Here is a 17,025-nt window from a genome sequence, read left to right as displayed (position 1 = left end):
CTGCTCGTCCTTAACAGTCGTGACAGAACAGGGTGAATGATACGAGTACAACAGACAGCATATGTTGCTGCAGTTCTGCTGAGTGACATTTTTCTCTGCTTCAAAGCCGAGCAGCTGTTCGAAACAGGCTGTTGCACTGTTAGTACAGTAAACAGAGAGTACACCGAACACCATGACAGACAGGTGAGCGAGTGGTACTGACAGTGTGTGCGTGGTTAATATGGAACAGGAATAAAATATTGGAGCACAAAGATTGAGAGACACTGAAACTACGTCTGTGATGATTAAGTAACCTGTGTGAATGTACAATATAAACAAACAAAAAAAAGCGATGCAATTAGCATTAACAACAGAGTGGAGAGAAAAACATGACATCCTGTTTAAAAATCCTGCGGTCATTCTCAAATGTGAAGAGCTGCTCATTTACTGTAGAGCCTGAATTAAGTGCACCCACTTTAAAGTGGAAATAATAGTGGAACTAAAAAAATTAAAAAAAATACAAGGTGATGACAGATGAGATGATGAGCTGAGCGCTAATCGAGATTTAATCTAAACTCAAAAGCCTCTTGATATCTGATGACAGACTGCTTGTTATAATGTAATTAGTGGGAAATGAATACCACAGACACTGCTCTAAGGTCGAGTGAACTGATTTACCTGTAACCTATTAACAATTTTAAATTTTAGCTTCATAAAAAACTCAAACTGTGCAAACTGGGGTCAAAGCCACACATAAAAGAGAAACTTGTGTCAGAACTATATGATTACAATCACAAAGATGTTCACATGGGTGCTTTAGATGCAGGGTCCCCAATGTGGGTGGAAATCAATTGTCAAACAAAAGCTGCTTTATGCACACCTCTGACTTCATTATCGTTTCTCTAGTGAGCAGCGTTAGCATTGATGCTGACAAAGGCCTTAAACGAGTGTGTCGGAGTGTATTTCGTCTTACCCACACACTTGACATTGCCCACTGCGTAGGCTGAGGCGGCCCGGGGCTTGTTAGTGACCAAGGCCAGCTCCCCAAAGTACTGACCCCTGCTACAGCGCGTTATCTCCACCTCCGCATTGTCTGCATGGTCCGCCTTCGTCTGCAGGGAGGATAGGAGAGGATGAAAGGTTAGGAACCACTGAGCGCCTTTTTTTCTTTCCCCCCAGCGAGAAGCACTCAGCGGCAAAGCAGGCAATTGTGATTCCCGCTGTTGCTAGGTGAGACCAGGAAGCACTTTTGTACTCTGGTGGTCTTTACTGGGGAGCGTGGGCTGTCATTGTCAGAATGTTTGGCACGGAAACTACCTGGTAGGAGAATTTCATCAGCTTTTTCCTGAACCAATAAACGTTTTTGAAATATTTATCAGTCTCAGAGTATCTGAATCTTTTCTTCTTTTCACATATGTGACCTGGCCTTTTTTAACCACATAATTACAGCTAAACCCGTCCTGCTAGAAATATGTAGAGCAGAATAAGAGGGAAAATGTATTCACCTACATGGTCTCTTTGGGATGCACAGTGAAATACATTTACCCTCACAGTAAAATCCTTGAAGGGGACCGTATTTGCATTTTCAGCTTCATCCTTTCTAATAGAACATTTTTATATGCAAGTTTCAAAAACACTGTTCCCCTCATACTGTCTGTGCTGTATTCACTCTGTCTGAAAAACTCCGTTTTAGCATCAGATTTTTTGAGCCCTCTTCCCAAAAAATCCCAATCTGCTCTAAACAGTCAGCGTTTCCAAGTCTTCTGCATCTTTGAAATCTGTTCACTATCACCGCTGACTGTAATGGAGAATAGCGGCACTTTCTACCATAAAGAAAAATCAACAAAATAACCTTCTAAACCAAACCAAAATCTTCTAAAAACCTACAGATCACAGCAGGAGTACAGTCCTAATCAGGAAGAAATTAACAACATCAGCAAGCAAGTTTACATGTTTCCCTGGCATCAGCATGTAGCTACATGTAGCAGTTTACTTGCAGCGGGGTAATGGCTCTAAGTTTCTAAACCAAACTTTTCACAACTGGGCCTGTTCCTACAGGAATATCTTCTGAAATTAGGGAGAAATTAACAATGTCAGCATCCACGATTATATTTTCCTGACATTAGCACATAGCTACATGTAGAAGTGTAGGCTATGTAATGTAAACACTTGTGTGCCTGGAGCAGATGACTATATAAAGATATCTGTCACGAGCTGACATCAGCTAGTCATGAGAGTAGAGAAAAAACATTGGAAACAGAGCATTCAGAACAGTCTACAGCCTGAGGTTTATGCTCACAGCGATTACTTTTACATATGTTTACCTCATTATTTGAAACTTTGAACATGTTTGATATGAACATCCGACTTTGTAACATTAAATATATGTGACAGAAAATTATAATGATTCATAAGACACTACAGGTCTCCTTGAAATTCAAATGCAGTGTGGTAAAACAGATTTTAGGAGGGTGAGGAGGAGTATCTTACTTTACTCTTCATCATGATCTTGACCTCCCCAGATTCTACGATATAGAAGCAGTCAGCCTTGTCTCCCTGAGGAGAAAGAGAACAGACAACTGATAAATACGTTTAAAAGTTCTTATGTACTGTATTTGTACGTTGAAATTAACATTTCATAGATCAGCTATATTCATGTCTTACCTGTGTTATGATGCGCTCACCCTCGGGGAACTGCTTGGCTCCTAATACATCCACTATCTTCATCCTCTCTGTTGCCTAAACAGAAAAAGAGGGGAGAGGAACAGGAGGTCGAGAGAAGAGAAATAATGGGAGATACTGTGGGAGCGGAGAGAATTGTTTCAATGGCTACGCAGGCCGAGTAAATGTCCTTTACATCAGACTTCCCTCTTTCAGTCCTTTCATCATCTCTACCATGCTCTTGTTTGTCTAAATCATTCAACCAACCTCCGGGTTATGTACATTTTAAGCTTGGTGGTGTAAGGAAAGGATGGGTGACTGTTGAGTAAAAACAGTGCTGTGGGGGAATGTTTAAGAAGTGGCATGTAGGTTTAAGAAAGTACAGTTTTAGATAACATCTAAAAAATATAGAGAACCCAGTAATGAGTCTAAAAACGAGGAAATCTGTGAGCATTTTATCACTTCCGGTTCCCTCATCTCAAAGTCATTTGGTTTGGGTTAACACGAGCTGAAGAGACTTTTACGTTTTGTTTTATGACATAAAATACATAAGTAAATACCCCACTATGAACTTTGAAGCTTTTATGTGTCTGAAAAAACGTAGTTACTAACAAGAGGCTAAGTGAGACTATAGAACGTCATCACACCGAACCGAGCTGAACACGGCTTTACAGCATCGTAGCGGCAGTGATGTGACCAAGGTGTAGTTCGTTTTAGCCTAATGTTAGCTTTTAAATTCTAGCAATTGCATTTAGGCTTCAAAAATCCAGAGAGTGGTGTTCATTTGTGGAGATTACCTTGCTGAACAAAACATTTAAGTATCATAAATGTTTGATTACCACAGAGCTTATTTTCTGCAGGGATTCAAAAGCCAATGGAAAAATCCCATAGGCCTTTTGAAGAGGCAACCAGGGTGACGTTAGCTTCTCGGTTTGTCTACAAAAGGAACATCATTCCTGGGGAATTCTATATACACAGTTTGTAAGTGAAGATTTGTCATCTCCATCATAAACAGGCTAGCGTTTTGATGTTAGCTGTACAGCTAGCTTCAGACATAATGCTGTTGCATCGACTTCGTAGTGGAACTAGAGCAGGGCAATCACAATATTTTTTATCAAAGACCTCGAAAATGATATTGCAATACTACTGTTGGGTTTAGTGGTGCATTCACGAAATATTTACACAGTGAGATTTCTGATAAATAATCATCAGTAACGTGGATATAATAACAACTTGGGTAAGGGCAAAAAACAGAACAGCTAGAACAATTCGTTAAGTTAAGAAAATTATCTCGACTGTAATGAAGCCTTTAAAACCAGAAAAAGACAAAACCAGGGAGGAGGAGCCAGTGAGAGGATTCTCAACCTGTAACCACTAAACTCACCTCCAATGATTTGAGTAAGGGCACCGACTCAATGAAAGATTCATACATCCTCCTCTTCTTTGCATTGTTCTTCACAATGAGTCTACGAAACGTGGCACGGTCCTGGGAAATACAAACACGGGTAAACAAACAACCTAAAGGCAGATTGTCTCAGATAGTATGGTATGATGACTGCTGCTGCTCCTGTGCTGGACCACAGGGAGGAGCTGCAGCAGCATGAATCGTCAGAGCAGCGCTCAGCTCCATTCATAGATAACAGGACTCCATTCTTAACATGTCTGAGCATCACAGCTCTATGTACTCTAACAGAAACTGTACCTAATCTGCTCACAAGACAGTCCTACAGAGACAATTAGAGGGAAAAACTGTTAGAAACTGAGCTGTGCAAGGCGACAGGCAATTAGGCAACTGTCTCCAGAGCAATTTACCTTGAGGTATTTTGCTTACAGTATTTCCTACATCTTTATCAGTTAGAGTATCCACCCCATCAAAATCTACAAACACTGTGTGTTAGACTATTTTTCTGGTCTTACCAGTCCCCATAGTGCCCCCTCCTGAGTGGCGACTATGGTGGCAGCGCGTGGCGTGTTGTACATGAGTGCCAGCTCCCCGAAGCTGCCCTTATTGTTATACTGACCCACCGTTGTTCCCGATACCATAATGTCATACACCCCTCTGGAGAGAGACACAGAAGAGAGGGAGAGAGAGTTAGAGAAAATGACAAAAAATAAAAAAACAGCAAACAAGGAAAGAAAGAAAACTACAGAAATCCAAAAGGAAACACAAAAAATAAATCAGGATGACTTTGATTTATTTAATTGAGCTATAAGAGGTGAACAGCAATTTGTTTATTGACGTTCTGACTGGTTTAAATAGACATCTAATTACAGATTATCTGAAGCCTTGGGGCAGGACCCTGTGTTAGTTTGGCACACTGGGTGACCCAGTCATTAGCTGTGCTTGTGTGTGTGTGTGTCTAATTGTATTGATATTTCTATCACAGAAGATGTTTTCATACATTTGCAAGTGCTGAACTGTGATAATACGCAAAGGCGAGAGAAATTCAGAAAATCTGTGAACATTGTTGTATATTATCTGCATGTACAGCATCAAAACATGTTTGCCATGGTTGTATATGTTTCTGATAGACAGTAATACTCCAGCAGAGCAGCACTGTCTCCCCCTCCATCCCTCTCTCTCTCTCTGTATGAGGATTAAACCTGGGGAAGGTAATTTGCAGCGTTGTTGCTCGGCAGGATTAACCAGTCATTTTGTAAGATAGCCTGTCCTCCCATTGGCTGCGTAGCGGGGCTTAAACCCTTGTCGCTGGTGTATTAGTATTAACTCAGTTTGACTGGATTACCATGAGGATGGGGACGATGATCACTTGTGTCGTCGCCTACCTGAGTACAGTTAGGGCAAGATGACCTAAACACTGTTTAAAGTACTGTGCTGCTAGTAAGTGTGAAAAATGGTAGCACTGATAAATACAAGATTTAAACAATAAATCTTTTTGGGTTTAGGAGAGATGTGGAAGACAAAGTCAAGATTCTTTTAAAACAGACAACTCATCCCCGACAAAGTTTAGTTTATTATATTCAATACATTCTGAAATGTACCATGGTCTCTGAAAGAAAAACAATCCAGCCAATCAGATCTGAGAACCACAATGATCCTTTCCCATTATATATTCATTCCTTTCCCCTCACGGCGTCTGAGTGACTTCCTGTTACTTCCTCTCTTCAAGGCTTCATAACAGAATTGTTTCTTCTCACCAGATAGTAGCCGACAGGCCAGCTCGATGCTAGGAGGGTACAGTTATACTTTCAGTCTCCTTGTATTCCTCATAAAGTCGTCAAGATGCACCATTTTTGAGTTGTCTGACACTCCAAGCCTGTTTACATTAACGGCTAACATGTTTCGCTAAGAGGAATGCAGAGGAAATGTATACATATGGTTGAATTACGAAACACTTTTTTTAAACAATGTGTTTCTCTGTACTGTTTTCTTTCCTGCTTTTCTTTTCTGTTTCTGTTTATCCCTCCATCTCCGTGTGTGTCCATGCTCACACCCCACCCTGCTGGTGACATTAGCTACAACCTATGCCTTTTACAGGCCCGGGAAAATCCCAGGATAGTGTATGACCAGGCAAGCGTGCTGCTTTTAAAGGTCATCGCAGATCTCTTGAACAGGGAACCCGCTGTTAGAAAGCATGTATGCAGATTGAATGATAGCGCACAACAAGTGGAACTAAACCACTGTGCTGAACTGATATGTGTTACGCCAAGAATGTGTAGAGGCCATACTGGGATAAACAATAACCAGGCACCAGCCAAACATTGGTCATTGTCTCTTTGGTAGCAGAGGTTAATTTTTTTTCTATGTTAAGTAATCACTTGAGCTGGTAAAGTAATGCAAATGAATGTAGCTGGTGGACAAAGAAATGTAAATTCCTCTCCATGCAGAGAAGTCTCAGGGATTATTGTGGAAGTTTGTCAAAGTTGCCTCCATTATTTAAATATAATATATTCAACTTTTAAACCTCTGTTTTACACAAAAAGGACCTGAGATATTGTTGTAATTTACAGAACCGCCTGCAGGTTGATGCATAATTTGAGTTTTCAGACCATAAGGTATTATTCATTACATTCAGTAATGATAAGAATAAGACAAGATACTTATTTCAATGGTACTGTAACTTTTAAAGAAAATTCGCCAACTTTTATGTGGCTGTCCAATGAGTGTTTATGGTAACTGTAGTCAATGAAAGCAAAAAATTCCTCAGCACGTGCTATATTGACAAAAGAAAGCAGAGTTATCCTGCTCATGGAGCCAGGCACGCAGTGGCTACATGTACCAAAATGCACAGGGCAGGCTCTCTCGGGGTCAGCGTCAGCAACCACATCCAACAAAAACCGCCCACCCTGGAATTCATTGCAGCAGAATGATTCAGTTTTTGTTGGCATCGGAGGGCAAATTGAGCAAAGGCACCACCAGTCAGTGTTTTCTCTCGGCAGTTCAGGTTCTGAAGGATCCCTGCCGGCCATATCCTCCTCCACGGATAATGCCGCCGCAGCCTCTCTCTGCTGCATCAGATTGATCGTACACTATGGCTTTAATAAACTTAGCTGAATATCCAAGTCAGAAAAATCACTGTGAAAATGTATCCTTGTCTTTAACATCCTCATATTTTGGCATGCCATTACGCTGTTGGGAATGCAGCTAGTTTGGAATGGAAGTGAAGAAAATAAAAGAAATCTGTTTTTGAGTGTCCCTGAGTCGAAGCTTAAATAGCCTGTAGCTCTTCCTTGCCTCCATCTACATCACTTTACCGTCAAATGACGAGCCTGGATGCAGGAAGAACAATTGATTTTGTACCTGCAAACTGTTGATATAGCTTGGACTGAGGAATTTATTGCTTCTATTTACTGATACTAAATTTATCATCAACACTAATTGCACATCCACATAAAAGGTGGTGAATTTTCCCTTTAACACTGTATTCCAGCCTGGGCAAAAAAAACAGTCCTATAAAGGCCTGTGTGTATGCAGTCACAGTTTACATTAGCAATATGGCAGGAAAATTGCATACAGCCTGCAACGGTGACATACATACCATAAACAGTGCAATGTAAACACAAGCACAACTGTTAAGATGAGCAAAATGGCTGCACTGCTGTAAAAGATTTTTAGAGGACCACGCCATAATTCTACTGTTATTTATTGCATTAAAAACAAAGTCTTGTAATCAAAACTGCCTTTTAGAGACATACTTTAAAAAATTATTTACACTGTTAGATTTGATGATACAACATTTTTTGAGTCTGTAAACTGATGGTGTTGTGTTTGTTTAAGGTGTGTCTAATATTTTAACTCCTCTCCAGCTTTGCTTTTGTCAGTTTTTTCATAGCAACTGTTTAGCCTCTCTTTCTTCCAAACTTGCAAAAACAAACAGACAGAATAATCAAATTGTGTCAGCTTTCATGACCCAATACAAGTATCAGCCTCCTACCTCTCTATGACGTAAAAGTTGTCTCCATCGTCTCCCTGGTCAATGACGTGCTCCTGGGGCTGAACCCGTAACTCAAACATGGCGTCCAGCACCTCAGAGAACTGCTCCTGGTTGGAGGACAACAGGGAAGGATGTCAGACCCAACAATGGAAACGTGTAAGTGGAGCTCAATCAGCAGCCCAAAATGGCATCTAGCGCCTGTGAGCGCTGCTCCCACATGAGAAGAAAGTTAATTATCCCAGTAGGGAAACTGTGGGAGAAAGTAAATGAGAGGCAGAAGAATGGACATTTTCTTCATATCGTGACACTTTCTGAATGTTTAACAAGGGTATGCAATTTCAGGAAAAAATGTTGTCTCTGGGGTTTGAGTCCCTCACAATGTCACAGATGTATCACGGTAGATGCCAGGTGCTACATGGTTCACAAGAGAAATTGAAAAAGTTTTTTTTTAAAAATCACATGAATTTCAGCCAAAACGAACACGGATAAAACAAGTATAGCAACAACACACAGGTATGATTTTTAAAATTGCGTTTCAGAAAAAAGGCAAGACAATCATCTCATTCCTAGATATAGGAAGGTTTAAGTTGAGTAGTTTTACGATGCCAACAAAAATAAAGCACATTACAGGGACATCATCACATGGGCTTCTATGAATTTAAGTTTCTAGGCAATAAGATAAGCAAATGAGAAGGGATGGTACTGGTTCGTGATACATTGTACACGTGCAAATATGAACATGTTCAGAAGCACTTGTTTCCTCTCTTGTTCGCTTCTAAGCAAGCTTCTAAGTGTGGTTGCTGAGGAGAGTAAAGTGATGTTATAGATCAAATGACCAGACGAGAAAGCGCCTGTAAATTTTAAGTAAATCCAATGCAACAGTTCTTCTATTAATATAACTCTTATGAAACGTATAATGTTTCCTTGCTGTTGCAGCTGTAGTTCATGATTATGTTGTAATAGATTACATTATTTTATTTTTTGTTTTAAATATTTTTGCTCCATCATATGTAGATGAAGTGACAAATTACTGGAAGCACAGTCTGTGTAATGTAGCCCATTAAACCGCTGCCTCAAAGGAACACTCAAAGCATGTAGTATATAATGAAGGGTAGGGCTGGGCAATTAACCTAAAAATAACCCTAACCAACCTCATGACTCTAATTTCCGAACTTAATTTTGTCAATGGCTGCATTCCTTCACATTAGCTTGAAACCTACTCCATAATATATTGGAAAGTGCAACAATGAGATCCTGTATGCATGAAAACACAACCCATCAGAGTTAGACTGGTTGTTCTTTTTTTAAATGTCAAGTTGACATTGTCAGATCTAGCTGTTTTTAGCTGATGGAATAATGCGTGTCCAGTCTAACTCTGACAGCAAAGACAACCTCAACACAGGAGAAAATGCAGACGTGCAGTTGCAGATGAGAACAAAAGGTATAGAAACAGATGTCTCTCATGACTTCAGTATGCATGATACAAGACAAAATAAAGCTAAATACTGTAAAAAAAAGAAAAGCAGAGTAGTGCAGTGCACTAAGCGCTCAAGTGTGTGTCTGTGTATGTGGTGAGTGTGCGGGAGAGAGCAGGGAACCAAGAATGCTAATCGGTTTAGCAGTAAACCATGAATATAACAGTGAAAGTTCAGTATGAGCTACAGGTTGTTGCAAAAATAAATGCCGCAGCCCTCTAAGAACTAAGCAGAATTCATGAGTTTTGTTTACCAGCAGCTCATAGTGACAGGGTTAACTCCAAAGACCAGTCTGGAGGATGAAGCAAGTTCTGTCAGGCTAAAAGCAGTTTATTTCCATTTTCATTAAATACACCTAAACATGCAACTGAAGGAATGATATCACAGACGCTTTAATGAGTCATTTAAATATGATACTTCATTGTTTTCATAGTCACACGAAATGGAAAATAAAGACTATTTCAGTTAGATTTTCCTGATTGAGCAAACATATACTTCAAAGTGTTCATAAATGTTACTGTCATTATGTAGGATTTTCTGTTTATTCTTCATAACAAATAATTAATAAGAGCTCCACTGTGATAACAGAGAATATTGTGTATTTACTGTAGGGTTGCTATACTCCTTTGTATTCCATTAACTTGTACAGGTGTTTTCATTTTCCTGTTTACTGAGTAAAGGTTATTAAATGTCATGTGACTTCAGTTTTTGGGTCTACATACAGGTGTCTAATTAAAGGCTGAAAGCTAAATGGAAAAGCATAATAAATGCAGATGCTTTCATACACGGCACTAGGAGTTACTGACGCTGTAAGTTAGTAATGTGTCAGTGTGTGTCACTTCCAGTGTATGTAACTTTTACCTGATCTAGTGTTTTGAAGAGTAGGATGTCTCGGCAGGCCTCCTGGAGTCTGCAGCGCTGTTCATCTGTTTTTGGGTGAACCACTCTGGGCTCCGAGTCTTCGTCGTCCTCGTCTGGATTGAACGCCTCCGCACACACTGGAGGGAAGACATGTAAGTCCACTTTACACACTGCATTAATATGCCGTGAGTGATTACATTGTAATGAGACTGAGCAAACAATCCAGGTGAGAAAGTAATGTATAGACATGTTCAGAAACTCATAAGCCACAGTAACAACTAAGTTTAAATGTGATAAGCTTCAAACAAAAACTTGACAAGCGGGAATTAAAAAAAAAAAACAAAAACAGATAACAACAAACTGGCAGCTTGCAGGAAATTCAAGTGGTGACAAACTTGTCAAAAATCCACTTTAACTATACTTGTGGATAGGGAACAAGTCCTGCAAAATGTTTAGTGTTGATCTTGAAGGACAGACTGACATTAATTTCCTGTGCTATCATAACAAATCATAACTGGTATAGCTGAAGTTTGGCAGTTTGTTTTTTTTTCTCGAACCTGCACATTAGGCACACATGGCTGTGGGATCAGTAATGACTTCAGAACGAACATTAGCTACCAGTTTACAATCTATTTTTGTCATCACAAACTAGTTTGTAAATAATCGCTGATTTTATCATTTTATCTTCTTACTAAATTGCTATAAATGCTGAGCATTTTAGCAGAGGTGCAAAGTAATTTATGCATATTTTAATTCTACATTGATCACAATACAATGCTCGAAGACTCCACACGACAGATATTCATCATAGTAACAAAACAGCTTGGAGTTTTGAGTTGGGCAATGGATGAATGCATTAGCTCTCTGCAAGTGGCTGGATAAATCTTTGTTTCTTATTTTGAAGTGATTTTTGTCATTTTATTTTGCCAATTTAAAGTCTGCTTCTGAAGAACACCTGAGAGCCCCGTTCAGCAGGTAGCTGAAGGCAGAGAGAGACAGCAGGAATAAACAGTGTGTAAAATCAGCATATTTTCAAATCTAACTGTGAATTAAGGGTTTAGTTTGACCAAACCAGAGCTGGTGACTATTGGAACAGTGGAAGGACTAACTAGACGGTTTTAGTGAGTTTTTATTTCTCTCTGTTTGTTTGCATGAAGTGTGTTTTAAGATAAGTTAGCAAGGCAATTAAGATAGTGTTATCCCATTTTTTGGCAGAAAGTAGTGTGTGTACGCATTTTTTTAAAACACTATAGACCACTTTCCCTTTGCCAGAAGACCAGAGCTAGTCCGCTTTGTTATTTTTCTTACTGGTGTGTCACGTTCACTGTCACAGACAGCCCTGAAAACAGGTTAGTTAACAACAGAAAGCAGCATGGAGGCCAGTGAAAGTATCTTTTTTTTCCATTTCTCTTACTTATTCAGTCTCTCTCTTAGACTCTTGAGTAATTTGAAGTGATGTTCAACTTCTTTTTAGGCAGAGTGGGCAGAATTTTTGGCAGCCCATCATTGTATCTCGCAGAAAAAGGGGCTAAAAGTAGTTCATACACCTGGATGTTGTATTGCCATCAGTGCCTATCGGAGCTGATCAGAGCAGGAGCCGATAAATACCTGTGACTGCTGCAGAGTCTTTTGACCTGGGGGTGAACACTGATTGCTACCTTTACCATTAAGTAAAAAACAGATGTTAGCAGTTGCTTGTTTTTTTTATGCACTGGGAAAAGGGCTTTAGATCTGTAAAAGCAAGAAACTTGAATTCAGATGGTGCAAAGTTGTATTTTTCTATTTCTGTCAGTGTTTTTGATATTTTGCGGGGCTTTTTTTAATTTATTGAACTAAAAACAAGAGCTTGTGGAACATAGAAAACTTGCTGCTCATCAGCCAATTGATAGAGAGGAATGCACACACACCTGCACAAACAAAATCGCCTGTTGTTAGGCTGATTGTGGCATGTTAAAAAATCTTAACACATTGCCAAACCCTACTAGTGAAGAAAAACAAATGTTACAGTTAATTTTTATCTGGACACAATCTAGACATAAGAATGTATTTTAATGTTTACACACTAACAAATAAATACACACAAGATGAGCAAAGAAAACCACAAAGATGTTTTAACAGACACTGTACTGAATAAAACTGAAATGCGCGCGCGCACACACACACACACACACACACACACACACACACACACACACACTCTCTCTCTCTCACACATACACACTGAAGAGTACAGGGAAAGGTAAGCTGTTACACAAGCACACACACATGCAGAGAGGAGGATATTGTATAACACAAAATGAGGCGACAGCCTGCAGGAGAAGGGAAGAGAGGACATCATTACTGCAGGACACAGAAGGAGCCCAGAAGTGAGGAAATGACACATGCACAGCGACATGTTTTACCACACTGGATGACAAACACTGACAAGGTCATTTTCAAATTGTCACTATGTATCTGTGTTTCCTCCAACTCTGATACTCACTCCACTTCTCACATGACATTTACCTCAAAACACATAGAAGTCTGCAGGAGTGTTTGTGCAGTCACAAGTGCTAATGTCTTATCTCTTAGCGTTCATACCAGTCATGTTTGGAGCAGTGTGACCACTGGAGTGTCGGCGTGTTAACTCCCTTAGTTCAGCTTAATCGGGCAGGTAAATATAATGAACCAAATAAAAAGCAGTTAAAATGTGAGCCTCGGTGCTCTGCTGACTAGAATGTGATGTAGCTAATTACGCGTGGGAACATAATCTGAGCCAGCAACAAGATACGATCCCAAAACACATGGGTTTTATGAGTACGAAGACACAGATGTTAGTATAAATAATCTGCTCTGTTTGTTCTTCATGAAAGTCATAAAAAATAAGATATGGCAGAGAGTGCAGGCAGGCTCATCATGGTTAGATGAAGGAATCAAATGCGTTTTGTTTCCCCAAAGCTGCCAAAGCCTCCATCTATCCCTGGCAAGATGACAGGATACCAAAACACCGGCCAATAAACACGCTACTTGTGAGTCTATGTGTGTTTTGTTTACAAGTTCACTTGTCACAGGGCAGTGTGATTGAATCTAATGCAAATATGTATTTAATTCATCATGTCCAACCTGTTTTCGGGCCAAAATAAATAAATTGTAGATGTGATTGTGGCCTTATGTTTCTTATGTGAGAAAAACAAGATTCCTAAGCTTGCTGCTTCTCTGTGTACCTTCAGATGATTGTAAAACAGATTCCTTTTCTTCATCTAGGGAATAATTCATTAGTCCTGTGTTACCTTCTTAAGTTTTATCACATTTTACTTCTTAGTACAGTCTCCTCAACATAGTGAAACCACCATCCAGTGTAATGTTGACAACATCTTAAGCTGAATTGATTCCAACTCCTGGTCAGTATCTCAACTGCGCCACTGGGTCACAGCATTACAAGAGTAGGAATATACTAATGTTTTAAGACACCATAAACATGTGAATTTAAATGTTTTTCAGTAGCTATTCGTAGTTGTTATTACCACCTGTTTTATTGGGAGCAATCAGGTCCCCTTAACATTTCTTATGTAAAATTTAGTGACTGCTTTTCAACAGTTCTTAAAATGCTTATAGAGAGGTGCAAACACATTTTATTAACTGTAACCAAAAATGTGCTTGTGCTGGGATGAAAATTATTCTGTGAATACACGTACCTATACAGTGAATGACTGCCAAAGTAACCAAGTAAAGAATATTACTGATTGTATTTTTGATCACTGTAAAATAAATAACTTTAATACTGAATTTATGTGGTATTAGAGACAATCTTTCTATATTGAAATCTCTAGTTCAGCAAGCTGATTAACTGATCGTTTTCTTAATAGAAAATGTAATCTCTAAAACCTAAGAAGTACTTTGGAAGATCCAAATATATTTACTGTGTTTGTTGGTTTTAAAAGTTACTGAATATTTGGCTGAATGTTTGTTCCCTCTGCCTCCATTACAAGACAGAAACAACTGGACGAATTAATTCAAAACACTGAAGCTCAGTATTAAGTACTAACCCACTGTAAAGAGCCCTAAAAATCTCAAACAAGTCAGCGCTGATCAAATGTCAAGATTCTGTTACTGCATAGCTGGTTCCGGAAACATACGTTACTGAACTGTTGCTGTAAAATCAGAACAAGTTGTGTGTAGACCCCAGAAAGACTAGCTGCTGCAAAAGCTAATAAGGTTCTTAAGAACTGCTGGGTGTAGTTAACAGGAACAACAAAGCACAATTTTGACACACCCCGTGATGCTGGCTGTGGTCAGAAGTGAAACAGGTTTGATACAATCAAACCGAGAGGGCAATGAAAACTGCCTCTCAGCCGGATGTAAAATCGCTCGTTAAGAAAGAACCGCTTTAAACTGCTGATTAATTTATTCTACCTACAGTTGGTGGTTGTAGCATATCATTTATTGTATTGAACGGAGTCTACAATATTTGACCACTTAATTTGAACTTGTTGAATAAACACTTCTTGGACAACGTCAGCACAAATTAAAAGGGAACTTCCCTTTAGGATGATCGACAGAACTTATTATCTTGGATTTCATAGGGCCTCGCTGTAAAATTTTGCACATTTTACCAGTTATTTAAAAAAACTAACACCAAACTGCATGCGTCCAGGACAGCATGGGAAATCCCACAAAGCATTTGTCTCTCTTTTCTCAAAAAAAAACAACATTGTAATGATAAAAGGATAGTTTTTTCTTTTAAGCTTTAAAGCTACAGTTGGTAACTTTTATGAATGTGACATTTTTTGTCAGATTAGCTGAAATTGACACTACATACACAGCATCCTATGTGAAAGATAGTCTGTAAAAAACAATGTCCATGCCTGTCTTCCTGTTGCCTCTAATGGCATTTGGTAATGAAAATCTACAGAAGCTGTCAAGGAGTCTCCAATGGAGCTGTCAAAAATGTCAATCACTGTTTATGAACTGTGGTCAAACTGTCAAATTAGGCAGCACTGATCAAATATTAGCTTTAGCGTACTGTTTAGATGTAAAATGAGAAAGTTTGTGGCATGGCAGCCATGTTGAAAACAGTCAACCTTAGTAGCAAGCACCACCCACTGGCAAGACCAACATTCTCATTTAACAGCTCAGTCGTACACTAAAATAATCTGAAAATATGCTGATTAAATATAAATAAATATTCTGTTACTGCATTGCCAATTTCTTGTGTCAAATGTTTTCAGACTACTTTAGCGCATGGTTTAGCTGTCAAATGAAGTGGCTTGGTACTTTGGTTGACTGTTTTCAATATGGCTGCCGGGTCACAAATTTTCTCATCAAAATTCTCACTAAACAGTACACTAAAATATGTTTATGACAACATTTAAGGCACAAATGGGCAATGCAGTGACAGAATATTGATTCATATTCGATCAGCACTACTCAGTTTGACAGTTTGACCATAGCTTACCAGCAGTGATTGACATGACGGACAGCTGTGTAAGTGACTCCTCTGCTCTAAATGGTTGGTTTAGTTCATGTGCAGCAATGTCATTAGATGCAGTTGTTCAATTCATTGTTTGCATAGAGTGACAGATTCAACAAATATGACAAAAGTATTTTAATAAAAGTTATCCACGATAGATTTGGTGAATCTACCTCCCTTGGGAGAGATTAAATGTGTCTCACTGAGAAAACACGACACACACACACAAACACACACACACACACACACACACACACACACACACACACACACACACACACACACACACACACACACACACACAAACACCTGCCGAATAAAACTACTTTGTACAACTAAAAAGGGACCTTTGTAGTAACATCTCTTGGAAACATGAGAAGCATCACACTAACACTTCACTTACACTTTGTTGTTGTATTCACACAATTTTTCCTCAGGGCTCCAAAAGGATCATTACCTCTTAGTACATTACCACTACAAACGTCTACCCATTGTACCACACTACACTTCTGCCAACAGAGAAACGTTGTTCATTACATTATAAAGACAAGGAACTCAATACAGCTGGATGTTACATCTACAAAATAGTAACAAGCCCAACAACAAATTAACACCACATACTCTACAATAAACCTTTATGATGCTATGGTACAGACAGCAGGTTGAACAATGACAGTAGGACAGCAGTAAAGATAAACATCAGCAGACACACCCAGAGCCTAATCAAAGTGCAGTGCGCTGTGACGGCTGACGACATTCAATTACTCATGTGTACACACTAGACGGGCATGACAGAGCGTGAGAAAACAAGAGCACTGTACACACAAGACCACAGACACCAACACACAAACAGACTCAGCACAGACACACAAAACCCAAAACACACCACAGTGATGCTTCTTAATGCTGTGTTTTAGATTCACAACATACGCAAATGCACTCATCATCAAAACAATGACAGAGACATACAAATCAGTAAGTCTACCACTCGAAGGTGGCTCACACAAGAACGCAGATGCTGAGCCACTTGGGCAGTGATGTATGCAATGTCGTCCCTGGTGTGGATTACACTTAAGGGACATGACGTCAAACATATGCATATACACAGACATGCTGGTGAGGTGAACACACACTCATCTTACCTGACACTCTCCGGTTGAATCTGCTGGGTGGTGGAGCTGTGGAGGGAGAGAGAGAGAGAGAG

General features: G+C 39.4%; 1 protein-coding gene across 2 annotated transcripts in view; it reads right to left on the bottom strand.

Moving 5' to 3' along the window:
- The window catches only part of prkar2aa (protein kinase, cAMP-dependent, regulatory, type II, alpha A), a 55,986-nt gene that overhangs the window by 3,226 nt on the left and 35,735 nt on the right, over positions 1-17,025 (bottom strand). For both annotated transcript variants that reach the window (XM_042492589.1, XM_042492590.1), the window contains exons 3-10: positions 16,964-16,999; positions 10,373-10,509; positions 8,037-8,143; positions 4,558-4,699; positions 4,025-4,126; positions 2,644-2,718; positions 2,470-2,535; positions 953-1,091 (exon numbers count right to left, since the gene is read on the bottom strand). In XM_042492589.1, coding sequence (XP_042348523.1) covers positions 953-1,091; positions 2,470-2,535; positions 2,644-2,718; positions 4,025-4,126; positions 4,558-4,699; positions 8,037-8,143; positions 10,373-10,509; positions 16,964-16,999 — 804 coding nt within the window. The remainder of the gene's footprint in view (positions 1-952; positions 1,092-2,469; positions 2,536-2,643; positions 2,719-4,024; positions 4,127-4,557; positions 4,700-8,036; positions 8,144-10,372; positions 10,510-16,963; positions 17,000-17,025) is intronic.

Source organism: Plectropomus leopardus, chromosome 8 (assembly GCF_008729295.1).
Source record: "Plectropomus leopardus isolate mb chromosome 8, YSFRI_Pleo_2.0, whole genome shotgun sequence".
In the NCBI taxonomy this organism is placed as follows: Eukaryota; Metazoa; Chordata; class Actinopteri; order Perciformes; family Serranidae; genus Plectropomus; species Plectropomus leopardus.
Note: the sequence above shows the minus strand (reverse complement) of the source record. Positions and strands in the feature narration are given on the sequence as shown.